Raw genomic sequence first — 25,490 nt, 5'->3', positions numbered from 1 at the left:
GCACAGTGGCACGCGCCTGTCATCTCAGCCATTCAGGAGGCTGAGGTGGGAAGATCGCTTGAGCCCAGGAGTTCAAGGCCACCCTGGTCAACATAGTGAGACCTCATCTAAAAAAAAAAAAAAAAATTAAATGGTTGAGCAGTTGATATATATGGTTTCATAGAGTAGGAATTACTAGGTAAAACCTCCAGGTGAAAGTCCAGAGTTACCCTTTCAAACACTGTCAGTGGTTGTAAGAGGAAGAGAAATGGATTGCAGTGCCTTGATGCCGTATGTCAGAACTGACTGACTGGAAGTAACTAAGTAAGGCCCACTCAAGCCTGATGGCTCACGGCAGAAATAGGATGAATGCTCATGTGCTTGAGAGTTCATCCACTTAATCCCTTCTTGACTGTAAAAACCCACAGATGCCAGTTCATACGCACCAGGTGTTCTCATAGTTGGAGTCACTACTGATAGAAGGTGGTTTCTAGACTTGCAAAAGCCTGACGAACTATAAATAAAAACTCAACCAAGCCAACCACCTTGACTACCATATTCTTCCTCCTACTGCCTTCTCCCTGGCCCTTCGTAATGAGACTGTCGTCTCTCAGGCCCATTCTACAAAGACCTGTATTTCAGAGAGGACAAATCTGAGTGAGGGAGGATACTTTGAAGGAAAGCAACAATCCCGTTTTTTGAAAGAAAATTATGCTTCCAAGTATGATATAAATTAATTGAAAGTATCATATTTAATGAGTATTAGTACTGAAATCCTCTTGAAACTACAGTATTTAAAGTTACCTTTCTAAAGATGAGTAGTCTTTTATTAAAATTCATAGAAATTTTAACCTTCCTTCACATAAGGTTCTCAATTTCTCTGAACAACAAATACTTCTACCAAAGACTTAGCATGCTAAATATTTGCTGCTAACATACTACATATACATTTACATGTAATTCTTTTTTTTTTTTTTTTTGAGAACAGGCCGGACTGCAGTGGCACTCTCTTGGCTCACTGCAAGCTCCGCCTCCTGGGTTCATGCCATTCTCCTGCCTCAGCCTCCCGAGTAGCTGGGACTACAGGCACCCGCCACCATGCCCGCTAATTTTTTGTATTTTTAGTAGAGATGGGGTTTCACTGTGTAAGCCAGGAATGATCTCTATCTCCTGACCTCATGATCCGCCCACCTCAGCCTCCCAAAGTGCTGGGATTACAGGCGTGAGCCACCACGCCCGGCCTACATGTAATTCTTGATCATTAAGTTATAACTTATACATGTATATCATTTGGAGACTCATTTTCAGCACTTCTTAGCATAATTGTTCTCTTCATATGGTATTCTACTAATCCTTTTGCTAAGCTTCAGTTAAGAGTTTGTAAAGCCAATGGGATCAGTAGAACTGAAATTAGATCTTTTATCGTCTCTGTAAACCTACTATGAGTAAGGACAGATGGTGGCCGTAGAATTATTATAATGAACTGGTCTAGTAAAGCTTATGTTACACTGTCAACTGTGTAGACTGCAGTAGGTCTCATACATTGTGGATGTAGGGAAGTTCTACTCCATTAGCCTTCACCTTTCACAGTCTTTATAGCAGTCACGGAGGATAAGGAAAAGAAAAATTAATTTATAAAGTATTTTACCTTTTGATCCTCATTGTTCTCATGGGATAGCATTAAGATGTGTTCTACTCCATTTGTCTTCACCTTGCACAGTCTTTATAGCTGTCACAGAGGATAAAGAAAAGTTAATTTATAAACTAAGTATTTTACCTTTTGATCCCCATCAGTTAAGATGTTACTTACTGTACATGTGTGTCACTTGATGACCACCATGAAGACAGTAAAATGTACAGTGGTTGTCTTGTGGCTCAAGCGTAATGTAGAGTGCTGGTCGACATTGTCTAACTTCACGTTCCCTTGAGGCTGACTTGCTGTCAGCTGAAGAGAGATGTAATGCAATCGGTCTCCCAACCGGAAGTCCACTCTTTCATTTTCATAGTTTATTCACCATCACCCATAACTCCCCTTCTCCTTTTCTAACTCCAAGTGAGAAAAAATAATGAACACTTTTTTCACTATCTCTTTTTATGTTATCCTCTTTTTATGTTTGTTAAATCCCTACTGCTTAGCTCTTCGTAAATGAAGGTAACTTACTGAGGTGAAAATGATCAAAAAATTCTCCCTGCCTTGTAAAGGGCATTTGATAGAGGTTTTGATCAACCTGGTTCATCTCATTCTTGTATGGAAGAATGCAAATGGGCTACATAATGTGTTTATAGCAGGTATTTTTACCTCATTGTGAGGGTGGATTGAGTCACTCAGAAAATTTTTTCAGGTATTAAACTCATAAATTTAAAAATCAGGCATCCGTGTGTTGATGACTGTTACTTTTTTTTTTTGACAAACTTTCACTTTGGTGATTTCTAGACCTTTTTTTGAATTATCTTTTTTTTTTTTTTTTTTTGGTTAGATACATGAGTGTGATAATACCTTTTTTTTGTTTGTTAACATGGGCAACCCACTTCCCTCAGCAATCTCGCATGACATACAGTGACTCTCAGTTGGCATTTTCCCCATTCACAGTCTCTGCTCTGCAAAATAATTTCATTTAATGCCACTTGTAAAACCTATAATCTATTATTAGTAACCAATCAGTAACCATATTAAGTAGTATTTCTCTTAATCTCAATTAATAGACTTAAAGTAAGGCTAGGCATGGTGGCTCACTTCTGTAATGTTAGCACATTGGGAGGCTGAGACAGCAATATGGTTTAAGGCCAGGATTTTGAGACCAGCCTGGGCAACATAGTGAGACCCTATCTCTACATAATTATTTATAAATAAATGTTATAAATAAAATTTAATAAATATTTATAAATATTTAAAATATAATGAAATTAAGAAATATTTATTAGTACTCCTTAAATATATAAGTATATATATTTAAGGATATATATCCTTATATATATATATGGAGTACTAATACATATATTTATATATTTAAGGAGTACTAATAGTAACACAATATAAAAAGTTTAAAAAGCTACTTTGTCTCCCCTTAAGAATAGATACAACTATGCTTCTATTATTTGTAGATTGATACATCTGTGTATCTTTCAAAAGTGCCTTTTTATTCATTCTATCCTGCCTTGGCTGGATATTTTAATGAAATCATAGGACTCCAGTCTACATTTCTATTAGGATGGCAAAACACTGATTATGTTGTATTTATCCCATGAATTTGATGATGCTTGAACTAGCCTGGCCACATATCATCATTTTGTGGAGTAGATTTTCTGTGGCATATCATCTGGAATACAACTTCTATTCTGAAAATTAAGCAATTTACAGAGCAATTGTAGGTATAGTGTTACCCAGTGATCTCTACTTAAATCATTTCTTCTTCCTAATATTATTCTCTTTCCCATTTTCAGCTTGGAAGGAAAATGGCTTTTGTGTTTTAGTCTAGCAAACTCTGCAGGCATCTGTGGTTTAATGGAAAAACCTGAACTTAGGGTCTGAATATCTGGAATCTAGTCTTTCCTCTTCTGTTTTATAACCCAGTAGTCTTCAGCAAGTGTCTAACTTTTTCTCATCTTCAGTTTTCTCAGTAGTAAAAGTTGGGTTCCAAGACCTCCTTTCCAGGTTGTTGTAATGAATAAATGAGACCGTGCATGCGGAAATTGCATTAACTAATGTAAGGCATTATAAAAATACAAGGTAATACTGTTATTATAAAATAACTTGCTTCATGGCCGGGTGCAATGGCTCATGCCTATAACCCCAGTACTTTGGGAGGCTGAGGCTGAAGGATCTTTCAAGCCCAAGAGTTCAAGACCAGCCTAGGCAACATAGTGAGATCCCATTTCTACCAAAAAATACCTATCTATATCTGTATCTATAGATATATAGATATTAAAAATTAGTAAATTCCTCGCTTCCCACAGCTCCTGTACTGAGCCAGTCAGAGTAAGGGCTGCATGTCACTCCTACATCTCACAGCCTTAGGAATAATCTATATATTTGACTGGCTCAGTGCTGTATTAAATAAACACAGATTAATTGACTAGCCTGAGGATGAAATAATAATCTGAGGTAGCTGTGAAATTACATCGTTATTTACTTATGTAGTTATTTATTGATCATTATTCCTTCATACATATTTACCTTTTTTCACCTAGAGAGCTCAGTCTGCTCTCTGTGTGTCTTTAAGCCTTTTTTGTATAAAAAGAACCTCAGTTTTTCCAAATAGAGAAAAAAATACATATTTATTTAAGAAGCATCAATAAAAATTACAAGTTACATGAGAGCTGATATTAGTGGTAGTATGCCTTACTGTGTTGGTGTTCTTTATATAATAATGCCTTGTGTTATATTTGAATGCATGTTTATACAAGACAGTTAACTTTTCTGCTAGTCAGTAAATGGCATTGATACTTATTACCACAAAGCATGTAAATTTATATCTTATAAGAGTAAATCAATTGACTGATTCATTTTCTCTCAACTGTTTTTATTTTCCAATGCTTTCTCTAAAATGGATAATATTTGGGGAATTTCATGACGTAATTGTAATAAAGCCTCTGTACAATTAAATGGCTTTAACTGAAGCCAAGCACATTTCTCTTTCCCCTACTTCCTACCTTTTTAACATTAAAAGCTTCCCAGTCTTTTTAGGTTGTATTTGTCATTTAATTTAAAGCATTTTGTATTGCAGCTGGATTCTGAAACCAGGTTAAATTGTCTGTTTCTCCTGGAAACATTCCAACAGAGATCAGTTTCTTTCCTGGACCTTCTAGTTCAATACTTCACTTTTATATACTGTGGTGAATAGAACTGAACTGCTATTTATTGAATTTGTCAGCCTTAAATCCCAGTTACTATTTTTGCCTCAGTGGTATAGCTGTTTAAAAGAATTAAACAGCTTAAGAACTGTATTTTTAGTCTCCTTGGGTAGTAATATACTCCTTCCTGTTCATTGTTCTTTCAGACATTTGTCAGAAAATTTCACAAGCATGTAATTGGTTTGTCCAAGCATAAACTATAACTTCAATATAAAGAAAGCTTAATAATTCATACCAGATATACAATTCATTTTATACACACATACGCAAACACGTAATTTTCCTTGGACTTTTTGTAATTTTGGAAGCCTGCGTAAATTAGTCTACCAAATTATATTATTCTGCCTATAAACATGGGAGTTCAGTAAAAGTAATCATCAGAAACACAGTTTAAATAGCTTGTAACCTCACTGGGGAGAAGCTTGAAATTATTCCATGCTTTTGAACAAAATTTGCTGTCTTTTCTCAACATACAGCCTCTGAATAAGGGAGATAAATTACTAGGTTTGGTTTTGTTTTAGGTGATTTTGATAATACCACAAGTGGCACCTCTGTTTTCATCTTTTGTGTTAGAAAATTTAAAAATAATTAAGCTATAGAATTAATTTATAGTGATACTATAATCCCAGAAGAATCACAAAACATATCCTGTTCTGAGAGGACAGTCTGATTATGCTGCTTATTATTTTATTTTTTGTTTAGGGGGTTTTTTGTTTTGTTTTGTTTTGTTTTGAGATGGAATCTTACTCTTCACCCAGGCTGGAATGCAGTGGTGCAATCTTGACTCACTGTAATCTCCGTCTCCCGGATTCAAGCGATTCTCCTGCCTCAGCCTCCCAAGTAGCTGGGATTACAGGTGTGTGGCGCCACACCCAGCTAATTTTTGTATATTTAGCAGAGATGGGGTTTCGCTATGTTGGCCAGGCTGGTCTCAAACTCCTGACCTCAAATGATCTGCTGGCCTTGGCCTCCCAAAGTGGTGGGATTACAGGCATGAACCACCACACCTGGCCTATTTTTTGTTTTGGGGGGCTTTTTTGCTTTGTATTATTAGAGCAAATGTGGAAGCTTTCCTTAGTAGTTGGCTGATCTGTACTTTTCTTTTTAGATAAATGTTCTTCACTTTGTTTTCAGAAACTACTATTTCTAAAATTAAGAAATACAGATATTTATATTACATAAAGTTAAATATTACCTCAGAAAAAGTGCTTGTTCTTTTTGAAGTGAGTGTCTTCAAGAGTGCAGGGAAGACGATATCTTAAGGAAGATAGAAAGTGACATGCATTAAGTCACACCTTGGGATCTTTCTTGGCCTTCCCTGTCTTTTCCCGTGCTCATAACTGTCTTCCTTAAAAACCTCAATGTATGGTAGGTGAGCAGCAGCATGAGTTAGAAATTTATTCTCAACAGATAATGTGCTTTTGAGTTAATTATCCAAACTGACCAAGTTATGCCCAGAAATGTGTCTGTAAGGGACACAAATGTGCCAGTTGCACCAAATTATGGTATATTGGAGTTGAAATGGATCTCAGAAATACTTAAGTGGTAACCAGCCTAACTTCCTAAATGTATTTATAAAAACACACAAGTTATTTTTAATATTCTTAAAAAGCCTATTTGTTGAATCAGGAGTGCCTATTGTGTAATTGATTGTGTTAGCTTATTTTGTAAGGATTTTTGGGAAGAAGCTGAAGCCTTTTGCTATATGGAGCTCTTACTTGAGTGAACCTGGTCTCCATGGAAGTTGCTCCTGCATTGGCTTTTATAGTCCTGCTCCTTTATAGTTCTTCTCCAGCTTCCATTTTTCCTCTCGTCTCCTCTGAGGATTTTTCTTCCACTCTCCTTTTCCAAAATATTGTTGTTTTCAAGGTTTTATCCACCTTGTAATTATCTTTATGTATTCCTTTCCTTAATGAGCTCATTTATCAAGTAGCTGCAACTATTAATCCACTATTCCATTTCATAATGTCCCTGGAGCCCCCAGCCCCAGTCCTCACCCCTCCATAGGTATTGAGCAAATGCTGGTTGGTGGGTGAGTGGTAGGAGAGTGAGTAAGTGAATGAAGCCCCCTTGACTGTGCTCCAGCTTTTTCTGACAAACCGTCTACAGAATGTCTTTACTTTGATGTTTTACCTCAAGAGGTGCCTACCTCAATGAGCCTTATCTGAGAGTTTCATACCTACTTAAACTTTTTTTTTTTTTTGAGACGGAGCCTTGCTCTGGTACCCAGGCTGGAGTGCAGTGGTGCAATCTCAGCTCACTGCAACCTCCGCCTTTTGGGTTCAAGTGATTCTCTTGCCTCAGCCTCCCGAGTAGCTGGGATTACAGGCATGCACCACCATGCCCAGCTAATTTTTGTATTCTTAGTTGGGACGGGGTTTCACTATGTTGGCCAGGCTGGTCTTGAACTCCTGACCTCAGGTGATCTGCCCACCTCACCCTCCCAAAGTGCAGGGATTACAGGCATGAGCCACCGCACCCAGCCCCTACTTAAACTTTTACAACTCAATTTCTGTTAATAGTTCTACCTTATTTTCTAATCTTCTAGATTCCCCCTTCCTTCCCACCCCCCCAAAAAATGTAGTCATCTTTGACTTTTCTATCTGTCTTCTGTTGTGAATTTGGCTTTCTAAACCCAATTTTTTTTTCTTTCAAACTTTCTCAGATTTAGCCCTTCTTTTCCGTTTTTCTGTAACTGTCAACGGTTCAGGGTCTCATCACCTCACGCCCAGGTTATTAGCATGTCTGCTGCTAACATTTCCTCCACCCCTCAATCATTTAGACATAACAGACCAATTTTCATAAAATGTTATGTTGCTTTTTCAAAGGCTGAAGAGAAAACATTGAGAATCTTTGAGATGAGTATTTCAGTAAATCTGATTGCAGTAGGTTAGAAAAGAAATGGGAAGATAAGAGAATCAATGTGAATAGAATGCGTATTTGAAAAGTTTGGCAGATAGATTAGACCATTAATAGAAGATTTGAATTAGGTACTAGTTTCACTTTACAAAACGAAACACCTTACATAGTATTTGTTTTTAAAATAAAGCTGAATATATTAGAAGGATGCATTTTTTGAAAAAAAGCCCATGAACAGTTACAGGGTAATAGTATAATTGTGTAATTGAGATTTTGAAGGAGGCAAGAAAAGATGGAGTCCAAAGTGTAGGTAGAAGACTGAAATACTCTTTTTTTTTTTAAGAAACTTCTGTTAAGGATGAAAATGGAGATACAGAGGAGTGAATTGTTAAATAAAAACAAGAATACACAGTGGTGCTTTACCAGATGATCTCATTCTTAACTCTTTGTATCCTTTTCTTTTTCTTCAGCATGTTGACATAGCGGCTTTACTGATAAAATACAACACATGTGTAAATGCAACAGATAAGTGGGCATTTACTCCTCTCCATGAAGCAGCCCAGAAGGGAAGGACGCAGCTGTGTGCCCTCCTCCTAGCGCATGGTGCAGACCCCACCATGAAGAACCAGGAAGGCCAGACACCTCTGGATCTGGCAACAGTAAGTCCTCATTTCAGATACTGAGTATTGTTCCTTAAACTTTCAGAGATGACATTAGATTCTCAGGTTCACCAGCTTACTTTTAGTCGTGTTTATTTCACTTAGAACAGAGATCTTCTTCTGAAAATTTTTGAAGTTCACACTTTTTCTATGAAAATACACTTTAAAACTCTTAAGACAAACTAAACAGTAAGTTAATTTTTTTGCCCTTCTTAGCCTCCCGGGAAAACATGAATCATAAGAAAACACATTTTTAGAGTGTACCCTCAAAGAATTACATTGAGTAAAATATCTTGTACCTTCTATATTTGGCATATTATTGTAGAGCAACTAATGTTCATGATAATTTACCTAAGTCTATGAGATAGTCAAAGAAAAATTAACTCTGGGCAGTATTATTTAACTGCAAAGTTAAGCACTGCATCATCTTCCGTAAACTTCCTGAAAACCAGGGAGTTACTTTATACTCACAATAATTTCTCATTTTTAAGCCAGAAATGTTTTTTCAAGTTATGTTCTGTTTCATTTATTGATTGCTGAATAACAATCTGTTTCAAAACACTCAGTGGCTTAAAATAATAATAACTTATTATTTCTTATGATTCTGTATGTTGGCTAGGAGATTCTTCTGGTCTTACCTGGGGTCACTTGTGCAACTGCATATAGCTGGTGGCTGGGACAGAAACATAAAGACAGCTTCACTCATATTCCTGGAGCCTTGACAAATACAACTAGAAGGCTGGGGCCTCTCTAGTCCCATGTGGCATCTCATCATTAAGTGGTCTTGTTAGAATTTCTTCACAGAATAATTGTATCTCAAGAGGGAGAAAGCAGAGGCTGCCATTGTTCTTTAAGGCTAATCCTGGAATTGACATGCTGTCACTTCCGCCACATTCTGTTGTGCAAAGCAAGTCATGAAGTCAGCTCAGGTTCAAGGAATAGGAAAATAGATTCCACTTTCTTTGAAAGGAGAAGCAAAAATTTCGTGGCCATCTTTAATTAGCCACAGTCTACCCTGTAAATACAAATTAAATCTATTTTTCCCACATTCAAATTACACTCACTTGCCATGTGCTCCCCCCACCAACAGGGGGCAGATAGTCATCACTGGGTCCTTAGCAATTCTAAAATTCAGTCAGGCACATGTTATCAGAGCCATCTACTCAGGAGTTAGGGAATGATCCCCGATTGGGGCCCAGTTCTGCTCCCAGGGAGTGTTTCACTGTGGCTGTCTTTTTTTTTCCTTTCTTTTTTACCCCCCCCTCTTGACACACAGTCTGGCTGTGTCACCCAGGCTGGAGTGCACTGGCATGATCATGGCTCACCACAACCCCAGCCTCCCAGATTCAAGCCATCCTCCCACCTCAATCTCCTAAGTAGCTGGGACTACAGGCACATGCCACTATGCCTGGCTATTTTTTTTTTTTTTTTTTTTTTTTTTTTTTTTACTTTTTGTAGAGACAGGGTCTTGCTATGTTGCCCAGGTTAGTCTTGAACTTCTGGGCTCCTCCCTCAGCCTCCTTCCTCAGCCTCCCAAAGTTCTGGGATTACAGGTGTGAGCCACTGTACACAGCCTCTGTAGCTCTTGGCCATGCCCTCTGAATTATCCTTCTCTTTTCATAAGAAATGGATTATATTTACAGCCAAATGGCTTTCTCAACCTGTTCCCTGCTCCTAGAAATTTAGGGGACCCTGAGCCTTTTATCATATTAATCTACCTGTCCCTTTTAGTCCAAACTAGTACAACTCTTCCTTTATAAACTTTTGGATTTCCCATCAAATTACACACCACTCCATCAGCCAAAAGCCCCGCCCACAAATCTTTTCAAGACAGGTCCCTCTCTAACATGGAATCCAAGTCAAGGTGCAGTGGGACAATGCCCATAAGATCCTTTGAAGTTCTTTCATCTAGCCAAGGGAATTCACAAGGTACCACCTTAGAGGTTTTTTAAAGATTTTGAGGTAATATATCTATACCTCTAGTTGGTTTTTATTCTGAGGCCATGTTTTCCTGTCAGCACCCTGGATTTGACCTTTGGCCTGAGGCCGTGCCTTACTTGAAGAAACTTTTGCTGATGGAGAGGCTGGGAATGGTGAATAATTTTATTTTCTAATCTAGTAAATGTTAAGTGAATACATTTCCTTAAAGAGAACTGAACAGTTCCTTTCTCTCTTCCTGTACCTTATTATGGGCAGATAAACACTCCAGTCCAGTTGACGAGGGAGAATTTGTTCTGGAAATTTCCTTAGCCAAATTTACAAATTTATTTAGGTTTACGTTCTACCTTCCATAAGACCTCATGTGCCAGTGTTGCCAAACTTTGTGCTACACAGCATCAGTCCCCTTTCTCTCGCCTTCAGTAGCACTTGCCTATCTTCCATTCACAGCCTCCCTCAGCAATAACCAGGCCACCCTTCACGCCTCCAACCAAAGCCCATGTCCACCAGCACCGCACTTCCAGGTACTGGTGTGCATTTCATTTATCTATTGCTGCCCACTAAGCCACCCCCAAACCCACTGGGGGTTTAACATGACGATTTATTATTTCTCACTCATCTGGGAGTTGACTGGGCTCAGCCGGGGCAGTTCTGCTGGTTTTGTAGTTACCTGCCCCTGGGAACTCAGCAGAGGCTGGAGCTTCGAAGATGGCCTTTCATCCTGCAGGGCTCTCCCTGCATAGGATCTCATCACTCAGTAGTGCAGCCCAAACTTCTGTACAACATGGCAGATGGCTTCTAAGAGAGTGAAAGTAGACACTGCCAATCCACTTCAAGCCTGGCTCAAAAGTCTCAGAACGTCACTTCTGCATTCTATTGGTCAAGACAACTCACAGGGCAAGCCACAGACCACATTTGGGGGTGGGCGGGGGGGTAGAAATTCAAGGGGAGGCATACATGACAGGTGGAAGGAATTGACGGGTGGCTGTCTTTGGAGACTATCTCCTGCATGCTTGAAAAGCAGTTACATCTAATACTTAAAAACTGAAAAGTTTATGAATAAATGAACTAAATTAAAGTGTCATCCCTTTGAAATTTCACCAGATGTTAATTGTACATGAAATTATTAAGTGTGAAGTAAATAACCAGATTATAGCTGTTAAAACATAAACAAAATATAGTAAATATGGAAATTTTTTCTAAAGAAGGGTGACAGTTAACACTGAAAGTGCTTTTTTTAATGAAAGAAGAAATATTTTTAAAAATTACATAGTTTCTCCAATTCTGTCTACTGAAACTATTGAAACTCTTTAGAGCTGTGGATAGGAGAAGGAATGATCAAAAACCAGTAGGTGATAATGAGGCATTCATTAAGGAAAAAATCCACAAAGCATTTGGTTGTTAGTGAAAAACTTACCATTTTAATATATATTATTTTCATGGTTTTTGTTTTTAATCATTTTTTTAGGCTGACGATATCAGAGCTTTGCTGATAGATGCCATGCCCCCAGAGGCCTTACCTACCTGTTTTAAACCTCAGGCTACTGTGGTGAGTGCCTCTCTGATCTCACCAGCATCCACCCCCTCCTGCCTCTCTGCTGCCAGCAGCATAGACAACCTCACTGGCCCTTTAGCAGAGTTGGCCGTAGGAGGAGCCTCCAATGCAGGGGATGGCGCCGCGGGAACAGAAAGGAAGGAAGGAGAAGGTGAGTAGACCTTGTGAATGCTTATTTATTTATTCCTTTTGTTAGTGGAGCAGAATTACTTTTTTCTATTGATAATTATTGAATGCCTCGATTAGAGACGTCCTGTCTGTAAATTTTCATACACATAACATCTTATAAGAAATATTTCTTCATAGAAGGCTGCCACGTTTCTTGGCATTGTCATTGTTCTTATTTCTGTATATTCTAGAGCATCTGTTTACAACCATAGCCTCTTATTGAACCACTTATACTGAAATTGTGTCAGAACACAACTGAGAGGTCATTTCAGGAATGAAAAGTAAAATGATAGCTGATACATTTAGATTTTTTAATTCATTAAAAGCTTTAGATTTTTCTATATAAGTAGCATTCTGTAGTATAAAAATTATACTGTAATGTTAAAATTAGTATTATATTATATATATTTTTATAAATTATAGTAAGTTATAATTCTATATTCTAGCCATAATATTAGAATACAAATAGTAATTTGATAAAGATAAAACACTCTGCTTTTAGTTCTCAACTTCAGAAATAAAGTGTCTGAATTAAATCTATGTATTCTGTATTATTTTATGCCATGTAAAATCATCTGACAGCCAAGGTTGTCAGAGTCATGTCTAAATGGATACTGAAATTTTCTTTATATTTGAGAATTCTTTCTGAGAATCTTTAATATGTTTCTGTTTTAGTTGCTGGTCTTGACATGAATATCAGCCAATTTCTAAAAAGCCTTGGCCTTGAACACCTTCGGGATATCTTTGAAACAGAACAGGTAAATATTCTTGTATATATTTGAGTCATTTAAATACTAAGATTAGGCTGGATGCAGTGGCTCACACCTTAATCCCAACACTTTGCAATGCTTAGGCAGGATTGCTTGAGCCCAGGAGTTTGAGAGCAGCCCGGGCAACAAAGCGACACCCCCATCTCTACAAAAAAAAAAAAAAAGTTTTTAAGTTAGCTGAGCATGGTGACTTATTGGGCGCCTGTAGTCCTAGCTGCTAGGAGGCGGAAGCAGGAAGATCACATGAGCCCAGGAGTTTGAAACTGCAGTGAGCTGTGATTGTGCCACTGCATTCTAGCTTTGGCAACAAAGCAAAACCCTATCTTGAAAAAAAAAAAAGAAAGAATTATTAATTGCCACCCACCTCTTCCTCTTTTGCTTCTTACGAGCTGTTCTTAAACCCACAACACATTTCTATAAGAAGCCAGAGGAGCCCAGTATTTTATACTTCTCCCCAAAATTGTCTAACAAATGATTCTTTATAAGCAGTCTAGCACTATGCATTTTATTACATGTCAAAACTTAGACCATGCAACTACCTCGAAAGAATGTTTTCATAATTGTCCTTGGTTGTTTGTTTCCGAAAAATGTCAGTGTTTGTCATCTCATTTCATTATTCATGTGACTGGGCTCCTGAAGCAGTTGCCCGTTAATTTGGAAAGCACAGTAGTACTTAGACAAGTACACTTTTAAAAAATTGCCCCTTTATGAAGTTTCTGTTGTCTGCTTGGAGTCTTAAATAATCTTAAACCAAAAGTTGGCCATACGTTCCAATAGACCCACCCTATTTTGGGATCCATCTTAAATGTCTGTGAAGGTCTGAGGATGGAGTCATCATTAGGGCATTTATGAATTAGGATTCTTCTGTTCGTTTTACTGTTTTCATACAGGATAAGGAGTTGTAATATTGTATGCTTTCATTATTATGATCAGCTTTAAATATTGAATGATGGTAAGTCCTGAATTTAAATGGACTATTGATTTACATGAAATTTAAGAATGGGAAAGGTGTTTAGAGAAAATTAAATTATTCTCCCAGGTGTAGGGATCACCCTTGTATAATAACAGCCATGTTAGTCCTCCAGCCAAGGAAGATATCTTGTTACAATTTGGGACAGGTGTAATAGAATGCTTGTAACTTAAAGTGTGCCAAAATCTGCCCGTAGGTATAATTCGTTTGTTTTGGGCTTACGCTTACACTTACCCTGTTTTGCACAGAGATCTAATCTCCAGTCTACATATGTATTCAGTTTCAGAGGACTATACTCCCTACAGAGGCTGTAGGGGAGAATCTATTCCATGCCTCTTCTTCCTTCTGATGGTTGGCAGCTTCCTTGGCTTGTGGCCATGCTACTCCAGTCTCTGCTTCCATCTTCACATTGCCTTCCTGTCCTCTGTATCTCTTCTAAGGACATTTGCATTGAATTTGAGGCCACCAGTATAATCCTGGGTGATCTCCTCATCTCTAGACCCTTAACATAATTTCATCTGCAGACACTTTTCTTCCAAAGAAGATGACATTCACAGGTTCTGGGGATTAGAACATAGACTTATCATTTTGAGAGCTACCATTCAGCCCACTACAACATAATATGGCCCTATGTATCTTTTTAAGACCTAGTCAACTTATCAGAGGTGTCACCCTTTCAATCACCCACCTCTACACATCTTCCCCTATTTCAGAATAAATCTGTTTTTTCAATTATTCTTTATATGACATAATTTTCCAGTATTTCACTGGCACCTTTGGCCCATTATGGTTCCCTTCTAGGCTTATAGTCAGTTTGGAGTTAACTTAAAAACCAGGTCTTTTTTCTTTTTTATATCAGTTATGCTGTTAAGATTTTTCTTCTGCTTTCTCTCTTTTTTTTTTAAGCTACATTTTTTCATTATAGTTCATCTTTAATGCTCTTAATGATAAGAACAGCTGAGTAGGGATAGCACTGGACTAAAAGAAGACCTTAATTCTAATTATTTTTACCCTCTTACTAGCTGTGTAAAATTGGGCTGAAAGACATTTATCCTATCACTTCCTTTACCTGTAAAACCTAATGCTTACAAATGTTCAGAGAGTTAAAATGCTCAGTAATACTGTGCTGCTGTGTCAGCTTTTAATACAATGATGCATCACAGGTGCCTTTGGTCTAATGGTTAGGACTTGATGGACTGCTGTCTATAAAATCATTTTCTTTTCCAAACATTTATTCATCCTCTGGTTTGGAGCTTTCTTAGGAGAATATCCTAAACAGTAGGAATGCTTTATCCTTATTCCCTAACTGAACGTGTGAAAGCTGTTTTAAAACCGTTATACTCTGCTGCTTCCATATTACAGCTATAGCTATTCTTCCCAAATCATTTCCACAATAATTGTAAAATTTCAAACACATCTTTGCTAAATAAACCAAAGACCTTAACTCAAACAAATAATTTCAATTTACTGATGAAACTTTTCTGAAGAATGTTTTTTCTTCTTTTAGTCAGTTTGCATTATAATTTTATGTGTTATTTCTTTTTTACTTTATATTGTATATTCTCATTGTCAGTAACTGACTTCCTGTGGCTTATTTATCACATTTATTGATTTGAATAGTTTAATAGTTTAGTCTCCGAGTCACTCCTTCTGACAGCTTGTCCTGGTTTCATCGGTTTCGTTGTTCTTTTTTTACTGCAGTTTCATTCTGAGTAAATGATACCATTGATTTTCTTTTAGCCAGAATAATTTCTATAGCCTTTTCTTGATCAATACATAGACAATTGCATTTAATGTATATTACCAAGCACAGTTCTTTCCCTCCAGACAAGTGATACTACCTTTCTTTGTATTGAACTGTGTCTGGCCCAGTCATCAGGCAATCAAATTTATTTTAATTGCAAATGTTATTTATCTAGCCTTCCATTAGAAATAAATTTGATAACCTTTTCCATAACTTTAACCCTTAGCATTTTCTCCCATTAACATTCTATATCAGTAATACGTGATGATGGTCAACATATTTGTATAGTCGGGGAGGAGTGAGGGTGCATGCATTGAACTCATTTAATTCATATCTGTTTGGCTTAAGCCAGGGGAGCCATTGTTTTCTGATGTGCTTTGACCTGCTTATATGTCTCATTGCCTGTGTTCCTACTCATGGATGCCAGTGGGGTGTGGAATGTAGTTATTTTATTTCTGGTCCCAGAAAAAAACCTTCTACACATCATAGCCTCACCTTCTATCTTCACAGTTACTCTCTTGGAAGTCTCTAAATTGTCCTGTTTCCCATAGATACTTTGCCAAGTTCTATGTTAAATAATATAGTATCCTTTCTAGTTAATGAAATATAGTACCCATGTGACTTTGGCCCTTCCTTTATAACATAGCTTTCTACCTAAGAACATCGGTAGGAACACTTTTTCTGAGGGAAAGACAGATTTTATTTACACTGCAATTCCTAGAACATAAATGCTATCACTTGGAAGACTGCCTGTGGACATTTTTATGGTTAACCTGTGTATTTTCATGGAAAGTGACCAGATAAATTTTGAATTCAAATTCTTGAAGACAAAAGCATGGCCTCCAGTAATTCATTGTGAACTTGATTATAAAGTTAGTTCTTATTACTACTGCTATACCGTACAACCTTTTAAGCCCAAGCAAGAGAAAGGTCTTTTTCATTAAAACTAGTTTTCTCTCCCTACCCAAAGTAAAATACTCTCAGAAGCTAGAGGTAGCTCTTTTTGCAATGACCTTTGCTTTATGTGCAAGATGACTTTAACTGACACGTGGATAATCTTTATTCTTAATATTATAATTTTATTTTAATGTATACTAGATAGACATAACTAGCCCAACAAGCTTGTGATTTCCTCGGTATAATAACTAAGTCAAGGTTTTAAAAAAGGAGCAAGTTAATTTAAATATGATTTTCAGAAAAAAATGTCTAACAGCTGATAGGGGTATATACCTGAATCTTGAAGCAACAAGTCTAAAATCCAACTAACTTGCTTTCCATCCAGATATTTCTATTTCTTTTGTTGATACTAGTCTCATAGTTACCCAGCTGCAGAATTTTGGAATAATCTTACTTTCGTTCCTTTTATTTTAACCATTTCTATTTACCAGGCCCTATAAATACAGTTCTCCAGTTGCTTTCAGATTCATCCCTTCCATGTCATTTTATCTTCATCTTGTTCCCAGTTGCCTTCCCTTCCAAATCTGCCCTACATAATGCCAACAGTCTCATCCTCCTAAAATACAACTTTGATCACATTACTCTGCTGAAAAGACTTCCCAGGGCCTTTGGTATACTTTTTTTTTTTTTTTTTTTAAGGTGGAGTCTAGCTCTGTTGCCCAGGCTGGAGTGCAGTGGTGTGATCTTGGCTCACTGCAACCTCCACCTCCCAGGTTCATGCGATTCTCCTGCCTCAGCCTCCTGAGTAGCTGGGATTACAGGCATGGGCCACCATGCCTGGCTAATTTTTGTATTTTTAGTAGAGATGGGGTTTCACCATGTTGGTCACGCTGGTCTCAAACTCCTGACCCCATGATCTGCCCTCCTCGGCCTCCCAAAGTGCTGGGATTACAGGCATGAGCCACCACACCTGGCCAGCCTTTGGTATACTTCTAAGCCTCTTAGTTTGATAGATAAGGCCCTTTAAGATCCTCTCTGTGCCTGCTGCTCTGCTCTGCTCCTTTTAATCCTTGATACATATTCTCCTGTAAACATTTTGAACTACAGTACTTAAGGTCCCTCAAATACTCTGTATTCTTTTAACTGATTTTCCCTTTGCACATGCTATTCCCTCTGTCTTAAGCACACTTCCCTCCTTCCCCTGCCTGATCAGCTCCTGCTGCTTAGCTGAATTATGACCTTCTTCTGAGAACCTTTCCTCATCTCCTTCCTGCTCCTTGCCTCCCAGCCCTCCTTGCAGCCCTGACCAAGCAGGTCACCTTCACGAGAGTTCTCTTAGGGATTCTCCAAGACATTGATCCATTTTATGTTTCTTTGTTACCTCAAGTAAATAGCATGAACTTTGGTTAGCACTCTGTTTCATGGCCCCACTCTTTTACTATCAGTTATTTGGACCAACTATGTAACTTTGCAACTATAAGGGATTGTTTTAGAATTAAATGAAATATTCAGTTACTTTTTAAAGAAATATATAGCATAAAAAAGGTACTCATTAAACATTTTATGTGTGAATGAGCTAACATAAATCTAAATTTCTTAGCTTTTCATTTAAGGTTTTTCAGCGGCCACTGCCTGGTAAATATGTGGACAAATTGGAAACCATGTAACTCAGTGCAACTAAAGTTAACGTTTAATCATTTTCACCTTCTAGTCATCCTTTTAAAGAATATAAACAGGGAAAAGACAGATACAGCTATACATCTCAGCTCTTCTGTGTACTATTTTTATGACTTCTCTAAGTACCAGTGACCTCATAAATACATTAATAGTACTTCATTATCCGTCATCGTAAGGATTAAATTAGGTAATGTAAATAAAGTGCTTGGAACTGTGCTTGTTATATAGCGAGTACACAACAAATATTGTGTGGATGGTGGTTGCATGATGAATGGTTGGATGGAATTGCAAGAATAATGTATATTTATATTCAGTTGCAAGTATAGAAAGTTGTCCATTCCCTTTTTGTTTTTTTTTTAGATTCCATAGGTTAATAGCTTTTCATCTCTTCTATCCTTCAGGATAGCCTAATAAACATTTTCTTTTTTTTCTTTAGTTACTTATTTTCATATGCATTCCTTTTGTGTGACTGTAAGTATCTAAATGGATAAATGCCAAGATAGCATAGGTAGCTCACTTGTCTACTGCTGTGTAACAAATTACCCAAAACTTAATGGCTTAAAATAACAAACATGTATTATTCCACAGTTTCTGTATGTCAAGAATCTAAGCATGGCTTAGTTGGGTGCCTCTGGGTCAAGGTCTGTCCTGAAGCTGCAGTAAACTGTCCGACAGGTCTGCAGTCTCACCTGGGGACTCACCTGGCAAGGGCGGGGACCCGCTTCAAGCTCGCTCAGAGTGTTGGTTGACTGGCCTTGATTCCTCACCTGTGAGCCTCTCCAAAGAGTGACCTTATGGAGTATTACTTACCTGTTGCTGCTTGATAAATTACTGCAAACTCAGCAGCTCGAAACAGCACACATTTTGTGAGTCAGGAGTCTATGCACAGCTTAATTGTGTCCTTTGCTTCATGATCTCTCACAAGGCTACAGAGCATTAGCCAGGGCAAGTATCTCTTCTAAAGACTCTACTGGAGAAGGATCCCCTTCCACACTCTCACATGCTTATTGGCAGGATTCAGTCCCTTGCAGTCTGTTGGACTGAAGCCCACAGTTCCTTGCCATGTGAGCCTCTATAACATGGTTTCTTGCTCTATCAAAGCTAGCAAGACAAAGAAGATCTGCTAGTCACTTCTCATCACCACTGCTGTATTTGCTTGATTAGAAGCAAGTCACTAGGCAAGCCTGCGCTCCAGGGGAGGGGAGCATACAGGATGTGATGTAAGGAGGTGGGAATCATTGAGTCTGTCTGCCATAGCGTGGCAGCCAGTTCTTCTAGGGTGAGCAGTCCAAAGAGTGAGCGCCCAAGATGGAAGCCACAGTCTCTTTATTACCTAACGTAAAAAGTAATTTCCCATCACTTCTGCTGTATTATATTTGTTAGAAGTGAGTTCATAAGTCTGTCTCACACGGGGAAGGGATTACAGTGAAGACACAAATGCCAGGAGGTAGGAGACCACTTTCCACATTAGGGGTGAGAGCTCCTCTCAGCCTCGCCTTCTAAACTAGGTGACTTGCTATCAGTCTCTTCAGGTTGTTTTGTTGGTTTGGTTTGGTTTTTTTGTATTCATTTTATGATTAGAGCTATAAAATGAATAAATATAGTAAATATTCTGCATTACTCCTCTAGAACATTGTAGAGAATATTGTGTTTTGCTGGCCTGGTGTCTGCTTCCTCCAGATGTGCGCTATATGTATCAATCCAGAAAATTCTGAGGAGGGCCGGGCGCGGTGGCTCACACCTGTAATCCCAGCACTTTGGGAGGCCGAGGCGGGCGGATCACGAGGTCAGGAGATCGAGACCATCCTGGCTAACATGGTGAAACCCCGTCTCTACTAGAAATACAAAAAAATTAGCCGGGCGTGGTGGTGAGCACCTGTAGTCCCAGCGACTCAGGAGGCTGAGGCAAGAGAATGGCTTGAACCCAGGAGGCGGAGGTTGCAGTGAGCCGCTGAGATCGCGCCACTGCACTCCAGCTTGGGCAACAGAGCAAGACTCTGTCTCAAAAAAAACACACACACAAAAAAACAAAAGTAAAGTCTGAAGGTTCTCTGAGTTGAAGTTACCACATAGATATGAGACCCTTGGTTTTAAACTGAAGTTAGTTTTGAATATTTAGAAGAAAAAAATGGGACATCAATAACATAGTTTCCAGATTATATTAAAATCATGTAGCTAAGAATGTAAAGGCTCCTATTATTTTGTGAACTATTCCATCTCAAAGATGTGTATTTCAGAACTGGGTTTTTGTTTTGTTTTGTTTTGCTTTGTTTTGCTTTGTTTTTACAGCTCTGCTGAAACCTTTATTTTGGGTGATTGGAAGTGAATTGCCCGCTTTGTGCGATGAAGCAATTATTGCTTAAATGGCCACTTAGAAGCAATATAGAAAATTATTTCCAAAGAACGAGTTATATATGCTCATTTCACTAGAAAGATCAAACTCATATTTTTATTCTGACAAAAAAATCAGCAGAAGTCCAGGCCTAATTTGTCAGTTTTTTAAATGTTACTTGCAAGTTAAAAGTGGAAAAAAACGATCTTGTTTGAGTTGGAAAGTGAGTGTCTATAAAAGGATTTCTTGGTTTTCCAAGGAAGGGGAAAATCAAAGACTAATCTTGTAGACTAGTATTTGGATTGTCACAAGGCCAGCTTCGTCACGGCTGGAAAATTGCATCTTCAGCCTTCAAGAAATTGCATGTTCAGCCACATTTCTTGAAGTTCATCCTGTGTGTTCAGAACATAGCCACTGGGTGGTAGTAGAGTCCCAGCTACTTTAGTCCATAAAGGAATTAGGTTATTTTGAGCCAGCTAATCATCTCCATTTTACGAGGATGAATAACCAAAAGTTAAAAACTAACCAAAAGTTAAAAAACACTATGTTGTATAAAACAGAATGTATTTTAAGGACAAGGGATTAAGTCTGAGAATTTATGAGAGAGCTTAAAAAGCATCTACTCTTTTCTTATCCAAATTGGAATTTTAAAATGTAGCCTCTCTTTAAAACAGGATAAATACTTGAGATGGCAATCTCACTGCTTTTTAAGGCAGGCTGTCCCAGGCTTAAGTATTTCTTAGCACTGAGAAGTTCTTCCTTATCTTCATCTAAAAATTGCTTTCTCCTTTTCCCGCACTGTTTGCTTGTGCTGAACGCCTCTCCCTTTCCCCCACTGTTCATTTCTACTCCCTGCTGGATACTGGGATCTGTTGTTTTCCCATTTTCAAGCTACTGATTCCTCCTCTATCTTGAGGCCAGCAGTAGATGATAGAACAAAATAATCTAAAGGAAATATAGTGATGATCATTTTGTATTTCTATAGTATTGTTTCTCCCTTTTTAATTCTCATGGACGAAAAGCAAATCAAGGAGTACTTCAAGTAAGCAGAAAAGCTGATGAGACTACCAAGACAACTTTAAAAAAATTGTAAGCTCACGTTTATAAGGGGAACAAAAGAATTTTCTTAATCTGAATGGCACTCATAGCATTGTAGACACCTGGAAAAGCTTTTGTCCTCTTAAGAACTGTTAAAGATATCACAGCTGATTTTGTTTCATTTTTCAGATTACACTAGATGTGTTGGCTGATATGGGTCATGAAGAGTTGAAAGAAATAGGCATCAATGCATATGGGCACCGCCACAAATTAATCAAAGGAGTAGAAAGACTTTTAGGTGGACAACAAGGTAAGCTATTCAGAAAAAAACAAATTTCAGAAGTCAATGGTACAAGGTAAGTGCTGTGGCTGACAGTTGAACTCAGGCAGTTTGATCCCAGAACCATACACTGAACTATTGGACCTCCTGTCCCTTCCCCATCTCAGTTATTGGCCTCATGCTCCCTCTAGCTGGAAAAATCTGAGTCAGTCTTCCCTCTGTCCCAACGCTTTGTATCCTCAATTTCTCTGGAATCTCTGTACTTCTGTCCTTTCCCGTGACTGTCACTTGATCCAAGCCACCATTCTCTCTCCTAGACTGTCCCAACCACCTGGTTTATCTCCAGCCTTTACATTTGCTTCCTTCCAGTACCTTCTCTGCAATGTGAACACAATCTTTTCAAAATGATTATATTATCATATCACTCCATTGCTTAAACCCCTGTAATAGAATCCTGTTTCTTTTAGGATAGAATCGAACATTCCTAACATGGCTTTTCACAATTTAACCTTTCCTAACTTGAACTTTCCTCCCCCCAACCTGACTGTCAGCTTTGTCTTTTTCCATTGTACTTTGCCGTTACAAGCCTCTTTCCCCTCTGTTTTTACCCATTTCTTCATTTGTTAGTAGCACTTTCACTATAGGAAAGCAAGGAAGGAGAATCTACAGAGCCAATCAAATTATAAGACTGATGTGAAATTCAAACTGGAAGATTTTGTGCTTGAGTCTTGCTTATTTATCTGTATTTTAGTTCATCCATGAAACTAACAAAGATAATGTATTTTAAAGCAATTATAAGTGGCTATTTCAAGCCATCTTACAAGAGTTTTTAGAAGATAATTTTTATATTTTAGATCTGACTATATTGTGATGTCAGTGCTTGTTTTTCTTTTGTGTCAGACATAGCTTCATGTATGTTCATGATAGAGTTTAATTCAACAAATATTTGTTGAACCCTGCAGTGTATACAAGAAGCTCTATAACAACAGATAAAATTGGGCCAGGCACGGTGGCTTACACCTGTAATCCCAGCACTTTGGGAGGACGAAGCAGGCAGATCATGAGGTCAGGAAATTGAGACCATCCTGGCTAACACGGTGAAACTCTGTCTCTACTAAACAAAATACAAAAAATTAGCCGGGTGTGGTGGTGGGCACCTGTAGTCCCAGCTACTAGGGAGGCTGAGGCAGGAGAATGGCATGAACCCGGGAGGCGGAGCTTGCAGTGAGCCAAGATCACGCCACTGCACTCCAGCCTGGGTGACAGAGCGAGGCTCCATCACAAAAAAAAAAAAAGACAGATAAAATTGATCCCTAAACATCTTCATTTTTTTCTCCTGTCTTTGAGTATATTTGTTTAAAGTAACCGAATTTATCAGGTTCAAATTGCAAATAGTTTAGGTTTGTTCCAAAATGTCAGTTACTTATTATGAATTTTTTGTTTAATAAAATAGAGCCTGAGTAGTGCAGACTTTTGTTTTATATGTTAATTTTTCTCTCCGACAGGCACCAATCCTTATTTGACTTTTCACTGTGTTAATCAGGGAACGATTTTGCTGGATCTTGCTCCAGAAGATAAAGAATATCAGTCAGTGGAAGAAGAGGTAATATACATCAGAAATCTTTCATTTGCTTTTCTTGAAATCTGTGGATAAACCTGTTTTTCTGGATGTAGCCTCGTCTTACATTATTGCCTTGCGGTCACATGCCTATTAATCAGTCTCTCTTAGCCACTGTGGTAGAATATTGCCAAAATTAAAATATTATGGCGCCACATGGTTTTCACATCATAAGCCTAGGTTTTCTAATGCATGGGGTCCATCTGTCTTTTGATTCTGGAGATTTTCTTGAAATTCATGCAAGATAAGGAGCCTATTATTAGAACTATTATATTGTTACAGTGCCACCTAAGAATGACATAGAATGAAAATTCTTGCCTCATAGAGAGCAAATATGTTCTCATCCTTGTTTTTATGCAGATATAAATGTGACTATAAAATAATATGCCTAATCGCCACATATGCTTCTGGGTCTGCCTCATTATTCTGCATAACATTTCTCTAGTCACAGTTCTTCTGAGCCCCTATGAAGGCTGTTTGTGTGACCCTCCTGGTGATGAGATGCCAGTGAGACTCCTACTCCACTGACGGCTTATGCATAAACAAACAGCCTAATGCCACTGTTATAAGTAAGCTACCCAGTTGTGTTATGCAAATACCTAGGCAGAAAAAGGTATGCCTAATTCTTATTTGTTTTTTTAATTAGTGCTCATTTGATTTTCATTCCCAGGCTAGGAAGTTTCATAGGGAACTCAGGACCATGACCCCAGGGCTGTATTTCAGCTCATATTTAGCACATCAGGGAGGCATCGTGGGGTCCAGTGTCTTACTACCTCATTCTTCTCCTAGCAGTTAGTACATTTTGATAATCATGTCAAAAATGTAATGACTCTTCACAAGTGGAGCAGTAAGGAAGAGAATTCATTCTATTGAGTTAATTCTCCGAGAAACTTAGATCTTTAAAACATTTTTCTTTTCCATAATTATTTTTAATTTAGAGAGTAGTCAGAAGACAGTTATTCCCTTTAGTAGTACATTATAGTCAGCGTCCCCTGGTCTGTGTAAATATACTTAGAGATCCCAAGCTGAAGACTATTGAGATAATATGGAATATTTCACCTACAGAACAAATATTTATTTTTTAAAAATTATTTATTTTTAGCATTTGTCCAACGGGCATTAATTGAATGTAAGGAGTTTTTGTTTGACTTAATCAGAATATTAGTTCTTCTTCTCAGTAAGATAAGATAGTAATAATAGATGACTTAATGTGGTTTTTTTTATGTTTCCCCATTGTGTTTACAGAAAACTCTTTCAGAACTTTTATTTAAAAGTAAATAGAAAGTGCATAAATTTAATATTTATGCTTGAAATCATTTTCTCACCAAAAATACTTATCCACTAAACTTGTTCATCAATTTATAGTGAACTCCTATTTATTTATTAATACTGAATTTTAGACTCATTAATGAAATAATAAAATTGAAATATTGAAAACAATGGAAGAAATGTCAGAATTACACACTGGGATGTTTTTATAAAATCAGTTATTTTGTTCTATAGATGCAAAGTACCATTCGAGAACATAGAGATGGTGGTAATGCTGGCGGCGTCTTCAACAGATACAATGTCATTCGAGTAAGTTTTTAAAGTTTCATGGTGAAAACTGGATTGCAAGACTTGCCTAAAAATTAAGTCTAGCCAATGAAAAGAGTTTATTTAGTCATATTTTCAAACTGAAAGATAATTCATCACTTATCTGAAGTCACACAGCACTCTTCTCACTACAGTATCTCTAACTCCCCAAGACAATACGTCACTAAAAATAGAGACATTCTGAAAGCGCCAAAGCTACAAACAGGAGGCTAAATCAGCTTGTACTAGTGATACTCACATGGATATTGGTCTCCCTGCTCATCCACAAATACAGGCCATAGCTGACAATAATGTTTTTTATCATTTGAAAGTTGCATCAAAGTCCTGGATCTTCAATCCAATTGAACCAGTAATTACCCCAGAATATATATATTTCTTAATCTCAGTATCTTAATTTATAATATGGAACAGATGACTGAAGCTTTTTACAAAGGGGTATCATAAAGATGAATAAAATCTGTAGAGATTTCATTTTGAGTTAACAGACCTGTAAAAGCTACACTGGTACACATCAGAATAACCCAGGGAACTTTTAAAAAAAAAATACAGATTTACAGAT

The 25,490-nt window shown here is 37.7% G+C and overlaps 1 protein-coding gene across 3 annotated transcripts in view; it reads left to right on the top strand.

Annotated features, from left to right (window-relative positions):
* The window catches only part of TNKS (tankyrase), a 208,047-nt gene that overhangs the window by 162,949 nt on the left and 19,608 nt on the right, over positions 1-25,490 (top strand). For all 3 annotated transcript variants that reach the window (XM_055288544.2, XM_055288558.2, XM_055288552.2), the window contains exons 18-23: positions 8,160-8,348; positions 11,755-11,992; positions 12,685-12,767; positions 21,627-21,747; positions 23,223-23,320; positions 24,839-24,913. In XM_055288544.2, coding sequence (XP_055144519.1) covers positions 8,160-8,348; positions 11,755-11,992; positions 12,685-12,767; positions 21,627-21,747; positions 23,223-23,320; positions 24,839-24,913 — 804 coding nt within the window. The remainder of the gene's footprint in view (positions 1-8,159; positions 8,349-11,754; positions 11,993-12,684; positions 12,768-21,626; positions 21,748-23,222; positions 23,321-24,838; positions 24,914-25,490) is intronic.

Source organism: Symphalangus syndactylus, chromosome 1 (genome assembly GCF_028878055.3).
Source record: "Symphalangus syndactylus isolate Jambi chromosome 1, NHGRI_mSymSyn1-v2.1_pri, whole genome shotgun sequence".
Lineage (NCBI taxonomy): Eukaryota > Metazoa > Chordata > Mammalia > Primates > Hylobatidae > Symphalangus > Symphalangus syndactylus.
This window is presented reverse-complemented; position numbering and strand designations above follow the sequence as displayed.